The following is a 22895-nucleotide window of genomic DNA, read 5'->3' as shown; positions in this document are numbered from 1 at the left end:
TTTAACCCAGTAAGTGCATGGACAAGAGTGGCGTCTCATGATATCCATCCTTATGAACTGAAATACTTGCCTTACATAGGTTTAAAAGAGATTAAAAAAATACCCGATAATCACAAACAGTTTACAAATATGGAAGAGCGCCCATAAACTCATTGATTATAATGAACGTCTCTCCTCCCATACCCCCATCTGGAGAAACCCCAACTTTGTACCCTGCAAGGATGATACATTCAGGATATGGCATGATAAGGAAATAAAAGAAATTACAAATCTTTTTGATAATGATATATTTGTTTCTTTTAATCAACTACAATTAAAATATAATCTACCCACTAATGATTTATTTAGATTTTTTCAAATTCGCCATATGATGGAGACATGCCTAGGCACACTTAAAGAACCAAAACTTTCAAAAATAGAATGCATCATTAACAATGATTGGAAAACCCCTTAATGTACGTCTAAAATAGATAAATCTTTGGTACAAAGTTTGTCCATAAACACAGAGGTTACTAGAGGTAAATGGGAAAAAGATCTGGAGATAGATATAACTAAACAGGACTGTCTTTCTTTTGTTCTAAAGTTAATAGCTGCTCCTATGAGTGTACATTTGTATGACTAATTCTCTATGAAACACTTGTTTGTGTGTATGAACCTACTGCAAATGCTCAATAAAAAACAAATATACATATATATATATATATATATATATATATTACTCCGAGGTTTCTTACGGTAGTGCTAGAGGCCAGAGCAATGCCATCTAGAGAAACTATGTCATCAGATAAAGAGTCTCTGAGTTGTTTGGGGCCAAGAACAATAACTTCAGTTTTGTCTGAATTTAACATCAGGAAATTGGTGCTCATCCAGGTTTTTATGTCTTTAAGGCAGTTATGGAGTTTAGTTAATTGATTACTTTCTTCTGGCTTCATCGATAAATACAACTGAGTATCATCCGCATAACAATGGAAATTTATAGAGTGATTTCTAATGATGTTACCTAAAGGAAGCATATATAGAGTAAATAGGATTGGTCCGAGCACAGAACTTTGCGGAACTCCAAAACAAACTTTGGTACGTAAGGATGATTCATTATGAACGTCAACAAATTGAAAACGATCAGATAAATAAGATTTAAACCAGCTTAGTGCAGAACCTTTTAGGCCAATTAAGTGATCCAGTCTCTGCAGTAGAATTTGATGGTCAATTGTGTCAAACGCCGCACTAAGATCTAATAAAACAAGTACAGAGACAAGTCCTTTGTCTGAAGCAATCAGAAGGTCATTTGTAATTTTAACTAGTGCTGTCTCAGTGCTATGATGCACTCTAAATCCTGACTGAAATTCCTCAAATAAATTATTATCATCGGGGCGTCGGTGGCTTAGTGGTAGAGCAGACGCCCCATGTACAAGGCTGTTGCCGCAGCGGCCCGGGTTCGACTCCAGCCTGTGGCCCTTTGCTGCATGTCCATCCCTCTCTCCCCCCTTCACACTTAAGCTGTCCTATCAATTAAAGGCTAAAACGCCCAAAAAAATATCTTTAAAAAATAAATTATTATCATGGAGAAAATCACACAGCTGGTCTGCGACTACTTTCTCAAGGATCTTTGACATAAAGGGAAGATTAGATATTGGTCTATAGTTGGCTAACACCTCTGGATCCAGGGTGGGCTTTTTTAGTAGAGGTTTAATTACAGCTACCTTAAAAGACTGTGGTACATAGCCTGTTAATAAGGATATATTGATCATATCTAATATATGAGTGTTAACTAAAGGAAAGACCTCCTTAAGTAGCCTAGTTGGGATGGGGTCTAAGAGACACGTTGATGATTTAGATGAAGAAATCACTGCGGTCAATTCTTGAAGAGAAATTGGGGAGAAGCAATCTAAATATATATTAGGTCTTACAGCTGTGTTTGAGGTTAGATAGGTACTATCTGAGAGCAGGAGGTCATGAATTTTGCCTCTAATAGTTAGAATTTTGTCATTAAAAAAGCTCATAAAATCATTACTGCTAAGGGCTAAAGGAATACAAGGCTCAATAGAGCTTTGACTCTCAGTCAGCCTGGCTACAGTGCTGAAAAGAAACCTGGGGTTGTTCTTGTTTTCTTCTATTAATGCTGAGTAATAGTTTGCTCTGGCATTGCGGAGGCCCCTCTTATAAGTTTTGAGACTGTCTGTCCAGATTAAACGAGATTCTTCCAGTTTGGTCAATTGCCAATTCCTTTCAAATTTTCGCGATATTTGTTTTAACTTACGGGTTTGAGAGTTATACCAAGGAGCAAACTTTCTTTGCTTTGTTAACTTCTTTTTAAGAGGAGCTACAGAGTCGAGCGTTGTTCGCAGCGAGCCTACGGCGCTATCAACAAAATGATCAATTTGGGAGAGGTTAAAGTCGGCACGGGAAACCTCTGTTACTGAAGGTATTGGTATTGAATTTAACGACGGAGTAATCTTTTCCTTAAATTTTGCGACAGCACTATCTGATAAACATCTAGTATAGTAACTGTTGCTGAGTGGCGTGTAATCGAGTAAAAAGAAATCAAAAGTAATCAGATAATGATCCGATAGCGAGGGATTCTGTGGAAAGACTTTTAGGTTATCAATTTCAATTCCATACGTCAGAACTAGATCGAGGGTATGGTTAAAACAATGAGTGGGTTCATGTACACCCTGACTGAAGCCAATGGAGTCTAATGATGAGATAAACGCGGTAGCCAGGGAGTCATTATCAACGTCGACATGAATGTTAAAATCGCCTACAATAATAACTTTATCTGATTTAAGAACTAAACTGGATAAAAACTCTGAGAATTCAGATACAAATTCAGAATACGGGCCAGGAGCACGGTACACTATAACAAATAAAAGTGGCTGCGAGGTTTTCCAGGTCGGATGTAAAAGACTAAGAACGAGGCTTTCAAATGAATTATAATCTAGTTTAGGTTTAGGGCTGATTAACAGACTAGAGTTAAAAATGGCTGCAACTCCCCCTCCTCGGCCCAAGTGAGGTAGATCAGAGATGACGTCTGTCTCCCGTCTGTCCACCCGTCTGTCTCCCATCTGTCCTCCTGTCTGTTTTTCTGCCTGTCCACCCGTCTGTCCTCCTGTCTGTTTTTCTGCCTGTCCACCCGTCTGTCCTCCTGTCTGTTTTTCTGCCTGTCCTCCCGTCTGTCCTCCTGTCTGTCTCCCATCTGTCTCCTGTCTGTCTACCCGTCTGTCCTCCTGTCTGTCTCCCATCTGTCCTCCTGTCTGTTTTTCTGCCTGTCCTCCCGTCTGTCTTCCTGTCTGTTTTTCTGCCTGTCCTCCCATCTGTCTACCCGTCTGTCCTCCTGTCTGTCTCCCATCTGTCTCCCATCTGTCCACCTGTCTGTCCTCCTGTCTGTCTCCCATCTGTCTCCCGTCTGTTTTTCTGCCTGTCCCCCGTCTGTCCTCCCGTCTGTCCCCCCATCTGTCCCCCCGTCTGTCCCCCTGTCTGTCCCCCTGTCTGTCCTCCTGTCTGTTTTTCTGCCTGTCCCCCTGTCTGTCCTCCTGTCTGTCCCCCTGTCTGTCTCTTGTATCTTGTATTGAGGAGTCATTTTCTTCCTCCAGTGTTTTTGTGTTGAATTAACTTTATATCTGTTTTTTAATCATTTATTTATTTTGTTTCAGAATGTTGTTTTTCTGTAAACGTGTCTGAATAATCCCATCGGGGGACAGAGATGACACTAAACAGTTCATTCATTCATTCTCTGTAAACAGTCCTAATGGCCCCGCCCACAGCAATGATAGCTCCACCCACTCCCGGCCTGGGTGACTGACTATAGGACTTCCTGTGTCCACAGGTGTTGTCATGGTGATGGTGGCTGTCAGGAACAGGATTGGGGAGCCTCTGATGGCGGACGTTGAGCGAGACATTCGTGAGAACATTGTTTGTTATGACGATGAAGGTGGAGGTGAGGAAGACACCGAGGCTTTTGACATGTTCACCCTGAGACACCTGAACACCAAACCAACCCCCCGAGACCACAACATCCACCAGGCCCACCCTATGGACAGGAACAGGCTGTTCCAGGGGTTCATTAGAGACCGACTGCAGGAAGCAGACCTGGACGTGACAGCGCCGCCCTACGATTCTCTACAGACCTACGCCTTCGAGGGCAGCGGGTCCACCGCCGACTCACTCAGCTCGTTAAACACGTTAAGTTCACTGAACTCGTTAAACTCGTTTGAGTCTGAGCAGAACTACGACTTCCTGAGGGAGTGGGGGCCCAGGTTCAGGAAGCTCGCAGACCTGTACGGACACCACGAGGGGGCGGGGTTTGCCTCATAGCCTCACACTGCACAGGGGGCGTGGTTAAAACTGCACTTCCTGTTTGTCTTTTTGTGCTGTCTGAACTGAGTCTGGATCTGGATCTGGATCTGGATCGCAGTCCAGTCTCAGACCAGCAGCTCTGCTCGTGGAGAGATACCCAGCATGCATTTCTTTGGACTCTGAGGATCCTCCCTGAAGTCAGCCATTTTGTAGTTCTATCAGAGACCGCCATGTTGTGTCCTCGAACTGAAACATGTTTGTCTCTTAATAAAGTTGTTTAGTTTAAAATCGTGTTTTAGAAAGTTTCTGCTTCATGTAACTAACGTCAGATTGCAGCTTTAAATGTTCGTATTTTGTTTTTATTTTACCAATGATTTTTAAAGGGATAGTGCACCCAAAAATGAAAATTCAGCCATTATCTACTCACCCATATGCCGATGGAGGCCCTGGTGAAGTTTTAGAGTCCTCACATTCCTTGCAGAGATCAGCGGGGGGAGCGGCCAGCACACCTAATGGCAGACGGCGCCCCAGACTAACGTCCAAGAACACAAAAATGAATCCACAAAATATCTCCATACTGCTCATCCATAGTGATCCAAGTGTGCTGCAGCCCCGACATAAAAAGTTGTTTGGAAAAACCTCATCTGAACTCTGTTTTTAGCCTCATTGTAGCCTGTAGCTCTGACTGCCTCTCTGGGCACCACGCTCACATGTGCACGCCTGCGCGAGACCAGCGAAAGCATGAGCTTTGCTCACCTGTGTTTACATCACGTGACACGTGCACTGCAGGGGGAGACAACAGTAACCACAGTCGCTAAAAGATAATTTGCACTACGGTCTTTTAGCAAAGGACAGCCCAACATGTCTGAAGACTTTGAAATTGAGGAGGAACAGCATTTCTATGTTGAGCCGTATTTGTTTGGAGATACTTTGTGGATTCAATTTTGTGTTCTTGGACGTTACTCTGGGGCGCCGTCTGCCATTAGGTGTGCTAGCTGCTCCCCCCACCGATTTCCGCAAGGGATGTGAGGACCTGAGCCTCCCTCGGCATATGGGTGAGTAGATAATGGCTGAATTTTCATTTTTGGGTGCACTATCCCTTTAAAGAAAACACATAACATCCAAACCTGCGTGTTTTTTCTGTGACCCCGTTTATCAGACGGGAACTGTAAAAACTGACATTATCACTGGACTCCAATTTTCCACAGTCCTTAAACACATCATGTGGGACAACTAGATCTGATGATCAGTGACGTTTGATCAGTCACGTTTTATTTTACATGTCATTAAAATCTGTCCAGAAATAAAGTGTTTCTACGATGAGTGAATAACTGACTTTTTAACTTTTACCTTTCAAACATCATAAATCTGATTTATCCCCCCAATAAATACAGAACAGTCCCTGACCTGTTTATATGTGTAATATATTCTGTTTCTGATGATGACGATGATGATGATGTCAGGTGACTGTATTCATCAGCATCTGATCTGCTTTCCAAACCTTATGACGTCATGTTCTTCCACAAGGTGTCGCTGCAGTCTGAAGCAGAGGACTTTTATTTTGACAGTGACGTCTGTCCCGGATGTGAGCGGCAGTGTTTCCGGTGTTGTTGTGTGAACTAGCAGGAGGCTTGTGTCTCCGGTCCGTGTCTGGTGTGTGTCTGTCGGTGATGGCGGTGTGTGCGGGACCGTGCGGGTCCCTGCTGGTCGTCTTGTCCCTGCTGGTCTTTGCTGTCCCCCCTCTGACGGCCTGGGACGCGGACCTGGAGCTGCTGGACCTGGTGGAGGAGATCCCGCAGAACTTCTATCAGTTCCTGTCTGTGGAGCAGGTCCGTGCTAACTGCTAACCGTCTCCATGGTTACCGCACATGCTAACACCTGATTGCCACGCACACACAATCACAGAGGCCAGTTAGCATGTGTGGACAAGAAAAGTGCTCCCAGTGAGTTATAATGGTTCAGCTGACCGAAGCTAACCGCTAATGCTAACAGCTAATGCTCACAGCTAGCTAACAGCTGGACTCACAGAGACCATTTCAGACCGGATGTAGTTTTATTTTGTCACAGTGAGAGGTATTCCTGTTTTTTGTCCACCCTCAGAGACAGTAGACCTCTGTAATAAATTCTACTGTCCATCAGAGACAATAGAAACATGACGGAGTGTTTATTGTTTCTAACACAGATCAGAGGACTCAGTCTGTCCTCGTCCATCTTTATTTCCTGTCTCTGTGTCAGGTTTTTATTAACATATTTATTTTTCTTAAAATCTACTTTAACCCTGATTTTATTATTTGTTGTAGTTGTTGTGTGAGGACAGAAAAGATTTAACTATACAGACAACAGATGAGTTTTCACTGTCTGTCTCTCTGTCTGTCTCTCTGTCTCTGTCTGTCTCTCTGTCAGGATGCATCCTCAGCAGAGATAAAGAAGGCGTATCGTCGTCTGTCTCTGTCTCTTCATCCCGACAAGAACAAAGACGAAAACGCTGAAACTCAGTTCAGACAGGTGAGAACAATAAACAATAACAAGTGAACAACAAACAGTACACAGTAAACAACACAAAGTAAATAACAATCAGTAAACAGAGGGGTATTCCAGAAAGCGGGTTATGTGAAAACTCAGAGTAAGTTAACCCTGAGATGAGGGAAACTCTGAGTTATCCGTTCCAGAAAGAGAGGTAACTGAAACTCTGAGTCAGTCACCATGGTAACAGACTCTGTGAACATAACCTGCTCGCTGACAGGTTTTCTTCAATAAACCCTGAGTGTTTCTCTGTCTCCTCCCTCTTACACACTGTTTCATTTCCTCATTCATTCAGTCTGTGTCAAAGCTTGTATGGAAGCGCATTCATTAGTGGAGATTTACCGTCTGTCACAGTCTAAATCCTGCTGGATATTAGTTTGTTACTCAGGACTGTCTGAAGTTACTGAATTTATACACATCAGTCATTTCTTTGGACATCAGCTTTTGTCTTTACATTCAAATATTACACAGCGAGAATTCACCCTCAGCTCAGAATCAAACCTCTGTCCTTTTTATATTTATTATTTTTATAACACTGTGCACAAGGATCAGACTGTCAGTCTGTCAGAGCAGCTCCCAAATGTTTATTGCACATAATGTGTAGGTCTAATTATTTACATTTTAAAAATGGGTATGAAGCTTTAGACACGTAGTATCAATGACTAATGATCTCTGTCACTGATGTCACTGGTCGCACTGATGGAACATAATTCCTATAGCCTAATATTGGGGATTATATGTTCATATTTCTGAGTGAGCAGTGGTGCAGCATTTCACTGTCTTTAAATTTAATACATTTGTAGCTGAAATAAAGTCACTGAATGCTGTTGAGTCAAGATACAAATAGATGTGCAACATTTTCAAATCTACTGTATTTTAACCTCAACGTCTTTTCAAGTGCAAATCACCAAACATATTATTACTGGGTCAGACTGTGAGTTTACAGTCATGTCTTTATGTCTTTGATCTATAGCCTAGCCTATATGTTTTAAATCTTCCTCCTGTGTTTCTCCCCATCAGATTAAATCTCAACAAATATATTATTGTATATTATTAATATAATGTAATGTATCTACAGCCTGACACACAGTCAGATTCCACCACTTTATCTTCATTAAGGAAATGTAAGTCTGATAAATGATGAGTAAACTTTTTTATTAACTTTATGGTTAACTTATTGACACTTTCCTCGCTCTGACTCAGGCTCTTCTTTTAAAGATAAACGTGCACCGTCTGCTACACATGCATTAATATCTCTACATCCACTGGATTAAAATGGAGGCACTGTCTTTTATTTACCTGTTGCCATGGTGAATCGTGGAGTTGATGATGGCTTTTTATTGTCGGCTTAACTCAGAGTGAACATACTCAGAGCTGACTGAACTAACTCAGATCAGCTGTTCTGGAACCGGTAACTCAGAGTTTCCCATCTCAGAGTAAATCAACTCAGAGTTCAGGGTTAGACTCAGAGTTTGTTGAACCTCCTACCTGGAATACCCCTCAGCTTGCAGTAAACAACACACAGTAAACAACACGTAGTAAACAACACAGTAAACAACAGGCACTAAACAACACACGGTAAACAACACACAGTAAACAGCATGTAGTAAACAACAGACACTAAACAACACATGGTAAACAATAACCAGTAAACAACAACCAGTAAACAACAAACAACACACAGTAAACAACAGTCAGTAAACAACACGAAGTAAACAACAACCAGTAAACAACACACAGTAAACAACAGGCACTAAACAACACATGGTAAACAACAACCAGTAAACAACAAACAACACACAGTAAACAACAGTCAGTAAACAACATGAAGTAAACAACAACCAATAAATAACACACAGTAAACAACAGGCACTAAACGACACACAGTAAACAACAACCAGTAAACAACAAACAACAACCAGTAAACAACACACAGTAAACAACAGGCACTAAACAACACACGGTAAACAACAACCAGTAAACAACAAACAGCATACAGTAAACAACACACAGTAAACACCACACTGTAAACATCAACCAGTAAACAACACACAGTAAACAACAAACAACACACAGTAAACAACACGAAGTAAACAACACTAAGGAAACAACACACAGTAAACAACCCATAGTAAATAACACACAGTAAACAACATGCAGTACACAACATGTAGTAAACAACACATAGTAAACCACACACAGTAAACAACAAACAGTAAACAACATGCAGTACACAACATGTAGTAAACAACAAACCGTAAACAACACGCAGTAAACAACACACAGTTAACAACACAGTAAACAACACACAGTTAACACACAGTAAACAACAATCAGTAAATAACTTGCAGTAAACAACAACAGACGATGAACAACAAACAGTAAAAACACACAGTAAACACACTTTAAACAACACACAGTAAACCACACACAATAAACAACAATCAGTAAACATCACACAGTAAACCACACACAATAAACAACAAACAGTAAACAACACGCAGTAAACAGCTCAGGTGTGACCTGAGTGTGTCACAGTCTGCTCCTGTCAGTCAGTAATCAATAATCTGATCAGCAGTTGATCTGTCTGTCCTCAGCTGGTGTCCATTTATGAAGTCCTGAAGGACGAGGAGAGACGACGCAGGTGAGTCTCACCTGTGTGTCTCTGACAAATCAGAGGACAGGGTCACACGTGCCTGTAAGTGACAGGTGTGTGTGTGTGTGTTTGTGTGTGTGTGTGTGTGTGTGTGTGCGCGCGCGTGCGTGCGTGCAGCTATGATGACATCCTGGTGAATGGACTTCCTGATTGGCGGCAGCCGGTCTTCTACTACAGACGAGTGAGGAAGATGAGTAATGCTGAGCTAGCCTTCCTCCTCTTCCTCATCCTCACTGTGGGACACTACGCTGTCATCTGGTCCATCTACCTGGAGAAACAGCTGGTGAGACAGCCAATCAGAACACAGCAGGCACTCATTCAGCCAATCCCAGCAAGCCTGGTCATGTGATGTGATGATGACTTCTCCCCCTGTCTCCAGGATGAGCTGCTGAGTAAGAAGAAGAAAGAGAAGAAGAAGAAGCTGAGCTCCAGACCTGCAGAGGAGCTCAGGTGTATTGGCCAGGACCGCACCGACAGGTACACCTGTGACATCACTGCACTTCCTGTTTGTTGGTTTATTTGTCTTTGTTGTTGTTTATGTGTTTGTTGTTTCAGAGCTGATGACCGGCCTCACTGGCAGGACATCCTCCCTCTGAAGCTGAGCATCTGGCTTTACCTGTCCATCAAGAACCTGCCGCAAACTGTCCAGGTATGCTACCTGTCTTTCTCGCTACCTATCCGTCTCTTTACCTCTCCATGAAGAACCTGCTGCAGACCGTCCAGATACGCTATCTGTCCGTCTCTCTACCTGTCCGTCTCTCTACCTGTCTGTCTCTCTACCTGTCCATTCAGAACCTGTCACAGAACGTCCAGGTATGCTATAGGGCTGTCAATCTTCCCCCAAAATCAGATTCGAATTTTTAATGTTTTTTATGTTAAAAATTTGAATACTATTCGAATTTTTCATTGGTATAGGCTATAGCCTAACCCTACCACCGCACTTTTATATTTTTTGTGTTATAATGACGTTATTTTAATATTTAGCATCACAGCGTCTCCGGAGATGCTCATTTTTGAGCGTGTCTGTACCGACACAGCTGCATAGCCGGAGACGTGTTGCTCCTCCTCACTTCAAGTCGCTGTCATTAACTTTTAACCTGCAAAGGCGGCAGTGCTGCAACATTGTAGGAATTTATGAAAGCCCTTATGAACATTTCAACAGTTACAGATTAAAACAATATTTATTTGCAATTACTCTATTGAATGACCCCGGAGCATGACCAACCGCTCTGTGTCACTTCGGATCAAAGAGATGCGCCCTGTCACTGTCAGTGCAGGGCTGACAGGTCACCCTCCGCTGAGAAGAGAGAGAGGAGATGGATTGTAGGTCTGTTTGTAAATGGGGCTTCTCTGACAGTCATGTATTTAGAGCGCCTTTTTTTTTTTTTTTTTTTTTCACAGTCGCCTTGATATCCAGCAAATCGCCTGGCAACCCTCCAATCGCCAATATGCAATTTGATCGCTGATCATCTCAGGCCTATTTGAGTCGTACCGGAAGTCAAATACTCGAACCTTAGTTTACAACTTCGAATGTGCTTATTTTTACAATAATTCGAATTGTTTTCAAATAGCGAAGTTCGTTCTGACAGCCCTAATATGCTACCTGTCTGTCTCTCTACCTGTCCATCTCCTTACCTGTCAATCAAGAACTTGCCATAGACCGTCCAGGTCTGTCCAGGTGTGTCCAGGTACGCTACCTGTCCATCTCTCTACCCGTCCGTCTCTTTACCTGTCCATCAAGAGCCTGCCGCAGGCCATCCAGGTACGCTACCTGTCTGTCTCTCTACCTGTCCGTCTCCTTTCCTGTCAATCAAGAACTTGCCACAGTCCGTCCAGGTCCATCCAGGTATGCTACCTGTCTGTCTCTTTACCTGTCCGTCTTTTTACCTGTTCATCTCTTTACTTGTCCATCAAGAACCTGTCGCAGACCGTCCAGGTACGCTACCTGTCTCTCTCTTTACATGTTCGTCTCTTTACCTGTCTGTCTCTCTACCTGTCCGTCTCTTTACCTGTCAATCAAGAACTTACCACAGACCATCCAGGTCCATCCAGGTAAGCTACCTGTCTGTCTCTTTACCTGTTCATCTCTTTACTTGTCCATCAAGACCCTGCCGCAGACCATCCAGGTACGCTACCTCTCCATCTCTCTACCTGTCCGCCTTTTTACATGTCCATCAAAAACTTGCCACCGACTGTCCAGGTATACGACCTGTCCGTCTGTCTTCCTGTCTGTCCATTTTCTTGTCCAGGTAGAAGGTGAAGCAGCTCAGTTGTGGTTTTTGTTCTCATTCTTGGTTTAAGCTCTGGTCTCTGGTCTCAGCTGTGGTCTCTGTGTGTTTCAGGAGGTGAAGCAGTACTATGAAGACTACCAACAGATGAAGCAGCAGCAGAGGGAAGAAGCTGAAGCTGAACAGGAAGTTGTGACCAGTAAACCTTATTATTTTTTTATTTTTAAATGAGTAGCTTCCAGGCAGCTGAAGAACAGCACCGAATGGTGTTTGTTTTAACTTCCTGTCCACTGTGTGTTCAGGAGAGAAGAGGCCGAAGGTCAAGAAGCCAAAGGTGGAGTTTCCTGTTTACAAGCTGTCATCAGAGAACCTGACCTGTCAGAGTTACGATCAGACCACGTCCATCGAGGAGATCGAAAATCAAATGGACGACTGGCTGCAGGACCGCAGAGCTGCAAAGAAGAAGGTGTCATGTCATTGATCAGTTATTACTCTGATCAGTTTGTACCTCACTAAGATTAAAGAAACAACTTCTGATGGAGAACAAACTTTTAATGTTTTAACTATAGGTGTGTGTGTGTGACACCTGGATGATGTCACCGTCTCTGTGTTTGTGTCCTCAGGCTGCAGACTGGACGGAGGACGAGCTCAGCCTCCTCAGCAGATTAATGGTTAAATTTCCTGGAGGAACTCCGGGTCGCTGGGAGAAGATCGCTCATGAACTGGGAAGATCAGTGACAGATGTAAGTCTGTTTATATTGGTGTCAGACAAGTTTAGTTTGTAGAGAGGGTCAGAACCAGATGTTCTAACGCCGGAATTCCACTGGATGCGTGTCCGTTGCGGAATGGCTGCACTGGTTATCCGCTGCGTGCTCCACCGTCCGTCAACACCCACAGGCTGCGTTTGCTGTGTGGTGCAGCCCCACCGGACAGCGGGAGTCACGAGGACCCCCGAGATCTCGCAAATTCACGCACAATCACGCGATATAACAAGATGTAGTTTCTATAAACAGAACCACAAAACCAGAGGAGTAGTAGGAAGACATCTCGGTGCACCTCCATGATTAACATCTTCTCGTCCATGGTGTCAACGGGGTGAAATGATACCTAAAAACCTCTGACCTGTTGACTTCAGGCCTGCCTCCGCCCATTATGACAATTTCAAGGTGTAGTGCAGGAATTATGATCCGCTGTGAACACTGTATTTTATTTTGAAAATTAACTGGATGTTTTATTTTGGTTCTTTGCACGACTTACTGCCCCGCACGATCTGCTCTGTGCTGAATTTCTGCGTTCTGCTCCGGCGTCCGGCAAAAATAGAAGTCCTGCGTGTCTGTTGCGGAGGGCTCAGGAGCTGTGACGGAGCCAGAACGCAGCACAGCCGCAGCTGGTGGAAACACATACATTGACTAGAATTGGAACGTATCGGCTCTGCTTTCGTTCTGGAGTGCAGACGCAACCAACACGCATCTGGTGGAATTTAGGGGTTCAGGGGGTAGGGTCCTGGAGGTAGAATTCAGGAAGTATCAATCACTCAATTTTATTTATAAAGCCCAATATCACAAATCACAATTTGCCTCACAGGGCTTTACAGCATACGACATCCCTCTGTCCTTAGGACGCTCACAGCTGATCAGGAAAAACGGTAGAAACCTCAGGAAGAGCAACTGAGGAGGGATCCCTCTTCCAGGACGGACAGATGTGCAATAGATATCGTACAGAACAGATCAGCATGATAAATTAACAGTAATCCGTATGACACAATGAGACAAAGAGAGAGAGAGAGAGAGAGAGAGAGAGATGCAGGACAGACGGTAATGACAGTAGCTTACAACAACATTAATGAAAGTAATAATATTATAGTTATAGTTCTGGTTACTGTGGTACAATATGTTGAAAGTATGTATTAATATCTGGCAGTATACATGTGAAGCAGAGAAGCTATAACAGGAGAAATATGACTATTGTCACACATGTATACTGTCAGATATTAATACATACTTTCAACATATTGTACCACAGTAGCCAGAACTATAACTATAATATTATTACTTTCAATAATGTTGTTGTAAGCTACTGTTATTACCTGCATCTCTCTCTCTCTCTCTCTCTGTCTCATTGTGTCATACGGATTACTGTTAATTTATTATGCTGATCTGTTCTGTACGACATCTATTGCACGTCTGTCTGTCCTGGAAGAGGGATCCCTCCTCAGTTGCTCTTCCTGAGGTTTCTACCGATTTTTTTCCCCGTTAAAGGTTTTTTTGGGGAGTTTTTCCTGATCAGCTGTGAGGGTCCTAAGGACAGAGGGATGTCGTATGCTGTAAAGCCCTGTGAGGCAAATTGTGATTTGTGATATTGGGCTTTATAAAGAAAATTGATTGATTTAAATTGATTGATATGATCTCGTTTCTTAGTTCCTGTTAGTACACGTGCTGCTGCATTCTGAATTAGCTGGAGAGTTTTTAAGGACTTACTAGAGCTACCTGATAATAGAGAGTTACAGTAATCCAGCCTTGAGGTAACAAAAGCGTGGACCAATTTTTCTGCATCTTTTCGGGTCAGGATAGGCCTAATTTTCACAATATTACGCAGATGAAAAAATGCAGTCCATGAGGTTTGTTTTAAATGAGAATTAAAAGACAAATCTTGATCAAATGTTACTCCGAGGTTTCTTACGGTAGTGCTAGAGGCCAGAGCAATGCCATCTAGAGAAACTATGTCATCAGATAAAGAGTCTCTGAGTTGTTTGGGGCCAAGAACAATAACTTCAGTTTTGTCTGAATTTAACATCAGGAAATTGGTGCTCATCCAGGTTTTTATGTCTTTAAGGCAGTTATGGAGTTTAGTTAATTGATTACTTTCTTCTGGCTTCACCGATAAATACAACTGTGTATCATCCGCATAACAATGGAAATTTATAGAGTGATTTCTAATGATGTTACCTAAAGGAAGCATATATAGAATAAATAGGATTGGTCCGAGCACAGAACCTTGCGGAACTCCAAAACAAACTTTGGTACGTAAGGATGATTCATTATGAACGTGAACAAACTGAAAACGATCAGATAAATAAGATTTAAACCAGCTTAGTGCAGAACCTTTTAGGCCAATTAAGTGATCCAGTCTCTGCAGTAGAATTTGATGGTCAATTGTGTCAAACGCCGCACTAAGATCTAATAAAACAAGTACAGAAACAAGTCCTTTGTCTGAAGCAATCAGAAGGTCATTTGTAATTTTAACTAGTGCTGTCTCAGTGCTATGATGCACTCTAAATCCTGACTGAAATTCCTCAAATAAATTATTATCATGGAGAAAATCACACAGGCGGTCTGCGACTAGTAGAGCAGGTTGTCCACTAATCAAAAGCTCGGCAGCTTAATCCAGGTCTCCACCAGTCCACATGTCGAACCATAAATCTTAAGAAACCCCAGGCAGAACACAGGTACTACATGTTCTGCGTTCTGCCTGGATTTTGAAGTAACTGTAATTCTTGCACCCTACAGTATTTTTTCTAGAACAGGTTAGTGATTCTACGTAAGGCGGTTAGCCGACATGTTCCACTCAGCCAAACATTTCATCGTCTTTCTGGACAAACAGAACGAAACACCTGACAGAGAACACGAATGAAATGATAAACGGTTGCTTTAACCATGAGAATTGACTGAAGCTGTTTCCTTCAACAGGTGACGACCAAAGTCAAACAAGTGAAAGACAACGTGAGCCACACATCAGGTACGTTCTACTAGGGATGCTCGATTAATCGAATTTTAATCTAGATTACGATTGGGGCTTTGAACAATTATGAAAACAAAATAATCAACATAAAACGATTATGCGTTGCTTGTCAGTTTACTTTCATTGTCTTGTGTTGCAAATTAAACTCACCCAGAAGCCGCGCACGCGCAATACTGCCCCCTCCCCTCCTCTCCTCTGTTCACTCCACGAGCCAGTCAAGTAGGTGAAATCAAATAATGTGCGGGGCAGGTGATCGCCAAAGATTTCAAAAACAGCGGGCAGAAAATGACAGAGGGAGAGCGAGAGAGGTGTGTGTGTGTGTGTGTGTGTGTGTGTGTGTGTGTGTGTGTGTGTGTGTGCGTGCATGCGTGCGTGCGCATGCGTACGTACGTGTGTGTGTGCGCACGCACAGTACAGAGAGCAGAGGAGAATTGTAAACACGTGACTATGGAGACAGAAATGACATGCCGTCGTGTAAAGAAATCATCACGTGCTCTGCATAGTCGTGATTATGATTTTTTCCATAATCGAGCTGCCCTAGGTTCTGCTGAGTTCTAATGTCAGTATCATATTCTACTGAGGTTCTACTGTCAGTATCAGGTTCTGCTGAGGTTCTACTGTCAGTATCATGTTCTACTGAGGTTCTACTGTCAGTATCAGGTTCTCCTGAGGTTCTACTGTCAGTATCATATTCTACTGAGGTTCTGCTGTCAATATCATGTTCTACTGAGGTTCTACTGTCAGTATCAGGTTCTACTGAGGTTCTAATGTCAGTATCATGTTCTACTGAGGTTCTGCTGTCAATATCAGGTTCTGCTGAGGTTCTACTGTCAGTATCAGGTTCTACCGAGGTTCTAATGTCAGTATCATGTTCTACTGAGGTTCTGCTGTCAATATCAGGTTCTGCTGAGGTTCTACTGTCAGTATCAGGTTCTACTGAGGTTCTAATGTCAGTATCATGTTCTACTGAGGTTCTGCTGTCAATATCAGGTTCTGCTGAGGTTCTACTGTCAGTATCATGTTCTACTGAGGTTCTGCTGTCAGTATCATGTTCTACTGAGGTTCTACTGTCATTATCATGCTCTTCTGAGTTTCTGTCAGTATCAAGTTCTACTGAGGCTCTGCTGTCAGTATCAGGTTCTACTGTGGTTCTACTGTCAGTATCATGTTCTACTGAGGTTCTAATTATCATGCTCTTCTGAGTTTCTGTCAGTATCAAGTTCTACTGAGGCTCTGCTGTCAGTATCAGGTTCTACTGAGGTTCTACTGTCATTATCATGCTCTTCTGAGGTTCTACTGTCAGTATCAAGTTCTCCTGAGGTTCTGCTGTCAGTATCAGGTTCTACTGTGGTTCTACTGTCAGTATCATGACCTACTGAGGTTCTACTGTTAGTATCATGTTCTACTGAGGTTCTACTGTCAGTATCAGGTTCTACTGAGGTTCTGTCAGTACCATGTTCTCCTGAGGTTCTGCTGTCAGTATCATGTTCTACTGAGGCTCTGCTGTCAGTATCATGTTCTACTGAGGCTCTGCTGTCAGCATCAGGTTCTGCTGAGGCTCTGCTGTCAGTATCATGTTCTACTGAGGCTCTGCTGTCAGCATCAGGTTCTGCTGAGGCTCTGCTGTCAGTATCAGGTTCTACTGAGGTTCTGCTGTGAGTATCATGTTCTACTGAGGTTCTGCTGTGAGTATCATGTTCTACTGAGGCTCTGCTGTCAGCATCAGGTTCTGCTGAGGCTCTGCTGTCAGTATCAGGTTCTACTGAGGTTCTGCTGTCAGTATCATGTTCTACTGAGGTTCTGCTGTGAGTATCATGTTCTACTGAGGCTCTGCTGTCAGTATCATGTTCTGCTGTCAGTATCATGTTCTACTGAGGTTCTGCTGTCAGTATCATGTTCTGCTGAAGTTCTGCTGTCACCATCAGGTTCATGCGGCTCTGCTGTCAGTATCAGGTTCTACTGAGGTTCTGCTGTCAGCATCATGTTCTACTGAGGCTCTGCTGTCAGTATCATGACCTACTGAGGCTCTACTGTCAGTATCAGGTTCTACTGAGGCTCTGCTGTCAGTATCATGACCTTCTGAGGCTCTGCTGTCAGTATCAGGTTCTACTGAGGCTCTGCTGTCAGTATCAGGTTCTTCCGAGGTTCTGCTGTCAGTATCATGACCTACTGAGGCTCTGCTGTCAGTATCAGGTTCTTCTGAGGTTCTGCTGTCAGTATCATGGTCTGCTGAGGCTCTGTTGTCAGTATCAGGTTCTACCGAGTCTCTGCTGTCAGTATCATGACCTACTGAGGCTCTGCTGTCAGTTTCAGGTTCTACTGAGGCTCTACTGTCAGTATCAGGTTCTACTGAGGTTCTGCTGTCAATATCAGGTTCTGCTGAGGCTCTGTTGTCAGTATCAGGTTCTACTGAGGTTCTACTGTCAGTATCATGTTCTACTGAGACTCTGCTGTCAGTATCAGGTTTTACTGAGGTTCTTCTGTCAGTATCATGTTCTCCTGAGGCTCTGCTGTCATATCAGATTCTACTGAGGTTCTACTGTCAGTATCATGACCTACTGAGGCTCTGCTGTCAGTATCATGTTCTCCTGAGGCTCTGCTGTCAGTATCATGTTCTCCTGAGGCTCTGCTGTCAGTATCATGTTCTACTGAGGTTCTACTGTCAGTATCATGACCTACTGAGGCTCTGCTGTCAGTATCATGACCTACTGAGGTTCTACTGTCAGCATCAGGTTCTCCTGAGGCTCTGCTGTCAGTAACATGACCTACTGAGGTTCTACTGTAAGTATCAGGTTCTACTGAGGCTCTGCTGTCAGTATCATGTTTTACTGAGGCTCTACTGTCAGTATCAGGTTCTACCGAGTCTCTGCTGTCAGTATCATGACCTACTGAGCTTCTACTGTCAGTATCATGTTGTACTGAGGTTCTACTGTCAGTATCAGGTTCTACTGAGGTTCTGCTGTCAATATCATGTTCTGCTGAGGCTCTGCTGTGAGTATCATGTTCTACTGAGGTTCTACTGTCAGTATCATGTTCTCCTGAGGTTCTGCTGTCAGTATCATGACCTACTGAGGCTCTGCTGTCAGTATCATGTTCTCCTGAGGCTCTGCTGTCAGTATCATGTTCTACTGAGGTTCTACTGTCAGTATCATGACCTACTGAGGCTCTGCTGTCAGTATCATGACCTACTGAGGTTCTACTGTCAGTATCAGGTTCTCCTGAGGCTCTGCTGTCAGTAACATGACCTACTGAGGTTCTACTGTAAGTATCAGGTTCTCCTGAGGCTCTGCTGTCAGTAACATGACCTACTGAGGTTCTACTGTCAGTATCAGGTTCTCCTGAGGCTCTGCTGTCAGTAACATGACCTACTGAGGTTCTACTGTAAGTATCAGGTTCTCCTGAGGCTTTGCTGTCAGTATCATGGTTCACTGAGGCTCTACTGTCAGTATCAGGTCCTACTGATGTTCTACTGTCAGTATCATGACCTACTGAGGCTCTACTGTCAGTATCAGGTTCTACCGAGTCTCTGCTGTCAGTATCATGACCTACTGAGCTTCTACTGTCTGTATCATGTTCTACTGAGGTTCTGTCAGTGTCAGGTTCTACTGAGGCTCTGCTGTCAGTATCATGTTCTACTGAGGTTCTACTGTCAGTATCAGGTTCTACTGAGGCTCTGCTGTCAGTATCATGACGTACTGAGGCTCTACTGTCAGTATGAGGTTCTTCTGAGGTTCTACTGTCAGTATCATGACCTACTGAGGCTCTACCATCAGTATCAGGTTCTACTGAGGCTCTGCTGTCAGTATCATGTTCTACTGAGGCTCTACTGTCAGTATCAGGTTCTCCTGAGGTTCTACTGTCAGTATCAGGTTTTCCTGAGGTTCTACTGTCAGTATCAGGTTCTCCTGAGGTTCTACTGTCATGTCCTCAGATACATCTTCTCGCCATTCCTCCAGTCTCCACATTATGGGTGGCAGGGCATTCAGTGTTGCTGGCCCCATCTCTGGAATGCGCTGCTCTTGTCCGGCGCCAGTGCACTTTCCTGGTTTCTTTTAAATATCAAGTGAAAACGCACCTTTCAAAGTAGCCTTCCCTGTTTTTTAATTGTTAACTCAGTGTTTTGTACTTTTATTTTCAGCTGTTATGTTGTTATCTTGATTGAACACTGTTGATGTTTTATTGTCTTTAATTGTAAAGTGTTTTTGGGTGTCAAGAAAGGCGCTTTTAAATAAAATGTATCATTATTGTTATTATCATTATTACTATTATTATAATTATTATTATTATTATTATTATTATTATTATTATTATGTCTAGGTAACCTTGGCCTGTGTTTCAGGTCTGGTGAAGCTGTCAGACCTAAAGGGCCCTCCTCCTGCGAGGTCACTTCCTGTTGCTGACAAGACGATGACTCAGAGAGGGGGCGGAGCCTGTGAGGAGGAGCAGCAGGAGGAGGAGGAGGAAGCAGCTCCAGCAGTCAGGAGGAGGAACAGGAAGTCAGCAGCAGCAGCAGACGAGATGGAAGTGAAGGTCAGGGGTCGTCGGCAGAGAGATTTTGACCCGATGACAGCAGCAGCGGATGAAGAGGAGGCGGAGCCTCAGGAGAACAGGGAGAAGGCGGACCCCACCATCTGGACTCAGAACCAACAGAAACTGCTGGAACTCGCTCTGCAACAGTTCCCCAGAGGAATGGCAGAGCGCTGGGACCGTATCGCCAAGGTGGTCCCTGGGAAGACCAAGGTGAGGACAGAGACAGGTCACGTGTATAATGATGATTATACACGTTATTTGTTTGCTCTTTTTCTAACAGTGACTCAGCACTTTACAACGTACAACACATGTAACACACAGCGATAAAAAGATTTAAAGCCATGAAACAAACACATTATAAAACACAATATATTGGCTCATACAGGATAACAGTGACACTCTGCACTCGTATCTGCCCGACTACGGCGTCTCAAATGGCAGCAGCGTACAATCGATTTGTCCAACTGTTCACATCATTGTTTCACAGACTAATGTTCATCAGATTATGTAATGACTGAAGAATATACCTGAGGAGTTCTTTTAGAATAAAGAGAGCTGTTGTATTTAGTCTCCTAACTCGTGTTTTCTTACTGTCAGTCAATGACAGCTTTGTTTTTTATTCATGTTTATCCATGTTTGCCAGCGCTCTCTTCATATGTAAAATGTGAGCGGTCATATCAGTCTTAATTTTACATCATGTTATCAAATTCACAACACTTCTTCCTTTTCGCCACAGGGGGGCACAGTTTCACATTCTCTGGGTCACAGCGTACATTTTTGCGTACGCCACATTTATAAATGTGGCCCCTGGTCACATTTATAAATGTGATGTGGCCCCTCACATACAAAATGTGTGTGACCAGGGGCCTCATTTATAAATTAGGCCCCTGGTCACATTTATAAATGTGATGTGGCCCCTCACATACAAAATGTGTGTGACCAGGGGCCTCATTTATAAATGAGGCCCCTGGTCACATTTATAAATGAGGCCCCTGGTCACATTTATAAATGAGGCCCCTGGTCACATTTACCCCACTGATCTGAGCCTGACCACAGTCACACACTGAATATCTGATTGATGGTTGAATGATTATTGATTATCGATCTGTGTGTGTGTGTGTGTGTGTGTGTCTTTCTTCAGGAGGAGTGTATGATTCGTTATAAGATGTTGGCGGAACTCGTTCAGAAGAAGAAACAGGCTAAAAGCTGATTGAAGATTTTGATCTGTGACTCCGCCTCCTCCTGCTGTGACCTCTGACCTCCTGACAGGTGAACAATCAGGTGACCTGTCAGGTAAACTGTCAGCAGTGTTTTATTTTTCTGTCCAGGTGAGCTGTGTCCTGATTGGACTATATCATGGTTAGTTTTGTTTTTATATGTGTGACGCAGCGTCTCACCTGTTCAGGTGTGTTTTTATAACTGAGGTGTCAAAGGAAGCAGAAAACAAGTTTGAGCCCACCTGATGACCTCTGACCTCACAGCTTCATGTGCCTTAGCTCCGTTCAGCATGCTGTCAATCAACCTCCGTTCAACCGATCAATAAAAGTATTTATTACCTGCTGTGGTCTGTTTGTGTCCTCACAGGAAACACTGATGAATACATGATTGTATTGATCTGGTGATTACACACCACCAACATCTTCCATTAAGTTCTGGATGTTAAACTGTGCTTTTATTTTGAAATGTGTGTGTCCAGACATCCTGCTTTTGGACGATGAGCCTGGTCTTTAAAAATGAAATGATGATGTCATGTTAATAACACGCATGATCATAATATGTAAACAATCACCAGCCTTTCATATCATTTCTGGTTCTTTGTGTCTCCATCATCATTTCCTGAAACATCCAGGAAGTGTGGTCTCAGACTCTGCCTCCTCCTCCTCTTGCCGACGCTGACATCATCACTGCAAAACGTTTAGAGACAAAACCGCACAGACACAAACAACAATTTATTTATTTTTTATTTATCCCCAGAACATCATGTCATAAACTCATCCATCCACCATCATGATGTCATATTAACATGAGCTTTATTTTGAAAGAGAAGAGAGGAAACTATGATCAGTGTTAATGTGATTGGCTGAGTGCAATCATGTGACTGCAGGTACGTGAGGCAGGTGTGTTGTACAGTGTATGTTTTTTAACATGTTAAATAATGAAAGCAGTTTAAATAGATGATGTCAGCAGATCAGGGCCTATCAGAGAGCAGGATCACTGAAACCTAGTGATGGTGAAATCGAAGCTTCATGAAGCATTGAACCACTTTGACACACCTGCTTCAAGAATGACACACTGCTTCGAAGCATTTCATACAGTCAGAAGAGTGACATCTGCTGGCTGTGTGTCAGAACTGCATCTAAGTGAAAGACCATTGGGACTGCCTGTAATGAGGCCTCCCTCCCGGTAGTCACGTGATTGTGGGCGTACTGAAGCAGGGATCGAAACACTGCCTCGGAACACTTGCGCTTCAATAGATCGACACTGTGTCGAGCAAACTGGCTCGAGCGTAACATCACTACTGAAACCCTGAGTCAGTTACTATGGCAACATACTCTGTGAAGCTAACCTGCTGAGTCACAGGTTTGCTTCATGTCAGCCTGAGGCTGAGCGTGTAGCAGGAAGTAGAAACATGGCGTGTCCTTCAGTGAATGAAGTGGTGGAGGTTGAGGCCCAGTGTATTCAGAGGCTGTTGTGTAAGGAGAAGGTGATTAGAGCCTGTTTGGATGTCTCCCTGGAGGAGTGTCTATATGAAAGATACTGTTTGACCTCACACTATCATTTATCTAACAATCTGTTCCACCCACATATATCACATATTACACATCCTGGATTTACATTATCATCACAGCACATTTTATGCATTGTCCTTTGATTCTTTTCTTTATAACATCAGAGACACTGAACACATCAGAGAGACAGCGGTTTGT

The 22895-nt window shown here is 43.3% G+C and overlaps 2 protein-coding genes across 2 annotated transcripts in view; both read left to right on the top strand.

The window, feature by feature from the left end:
* The window catches only part of LOC117272092 (cadherin-7-like), a 75323-nt gene extending 70720 nt beyond the window's left edge, over positions 1-4603 (top strand). The window contains exon 11 of the mRNA XM_078173484.1: positions 3824-4603. Coding sequence (XP_078029610.1) covers positions 3824-4311 — 488 coding nt within the window. The 3' untranslated portion in view covers positions 4312-4603. The remainder of the gene's footprint in view (positions 1-3823) is intronic.
* Positions 4604-5878: 1275 nt separating this feature from the next.
* Positions 5879-21528, top strand: dnajc1 (DnaJ (Hsp40) homolog, subfamily C, member 1). Its single transcript, XM_033649497.2, has 12 exons — positions 5879-6122; positions 6697-6798; positions 9414-9460; positions 9590-9755; positions 9852-9949; positions 10028-10121; positions 11815-11899; positions 12003-12166; positions 12324-12443; positions 15387-15435; positions 19778-20178; positions 21110-21528. The coding sequence occupies exons 1-12, from the start codon at positions 5964-5966 to the stop codon at positions 21176-21178; spliced, it is 1554 nt and encodes a 517-aa protein (XP_033505388.2). The 5' UTR covers positions 5879-5963; the 3' UTR covers positions 21179-21528.
* The last annotated feature ends 1367 nt before the right edge of the window (positions 21529-22895 follow it).

The sequence above is a fragment of the Epinephelus lanceolatus genome, chromosome 12 (assembly GCF_041903045.1).
Source record: "Epinephelus lanceolatus isolate andai-2023 chromosome 12, ASM4190304v1, whole genome shotgun sequence".
Taxonomy (NCBI): Eukaryota; Metazoa; Chordata; class Actinopteri; order Perciformes; family Serranidae; genus Epinephelus; species Epinephelus lanceolatus.
This window is presented reverse-complemented; position numbering and strand designations above follow the sequence as displayed.

Coding starts and splice junctions, on each gene's coding strand:
- dnajc1 (XM_033649497.2), top strand. CDS start 5,964: ATGGCGGTGTGTGCGGGACCGTGCGGGTCCCTGCTGGTCGTCTTGTCC. Junction 6,799..9,413: donor CTGAAACTCAGTTCAGACAG/GTGAGAACAATA, acceptor GTCTGTCCTCAG/CTGGTGTCCATTTATGAAGT. Junction 15,436..19,777: donor CAACGTGAGCCACACATCAG/GTACGTTCTACT, acceptor CCTGTGTTTCAG/GTCTGGTGAAGCTGTCAGAC.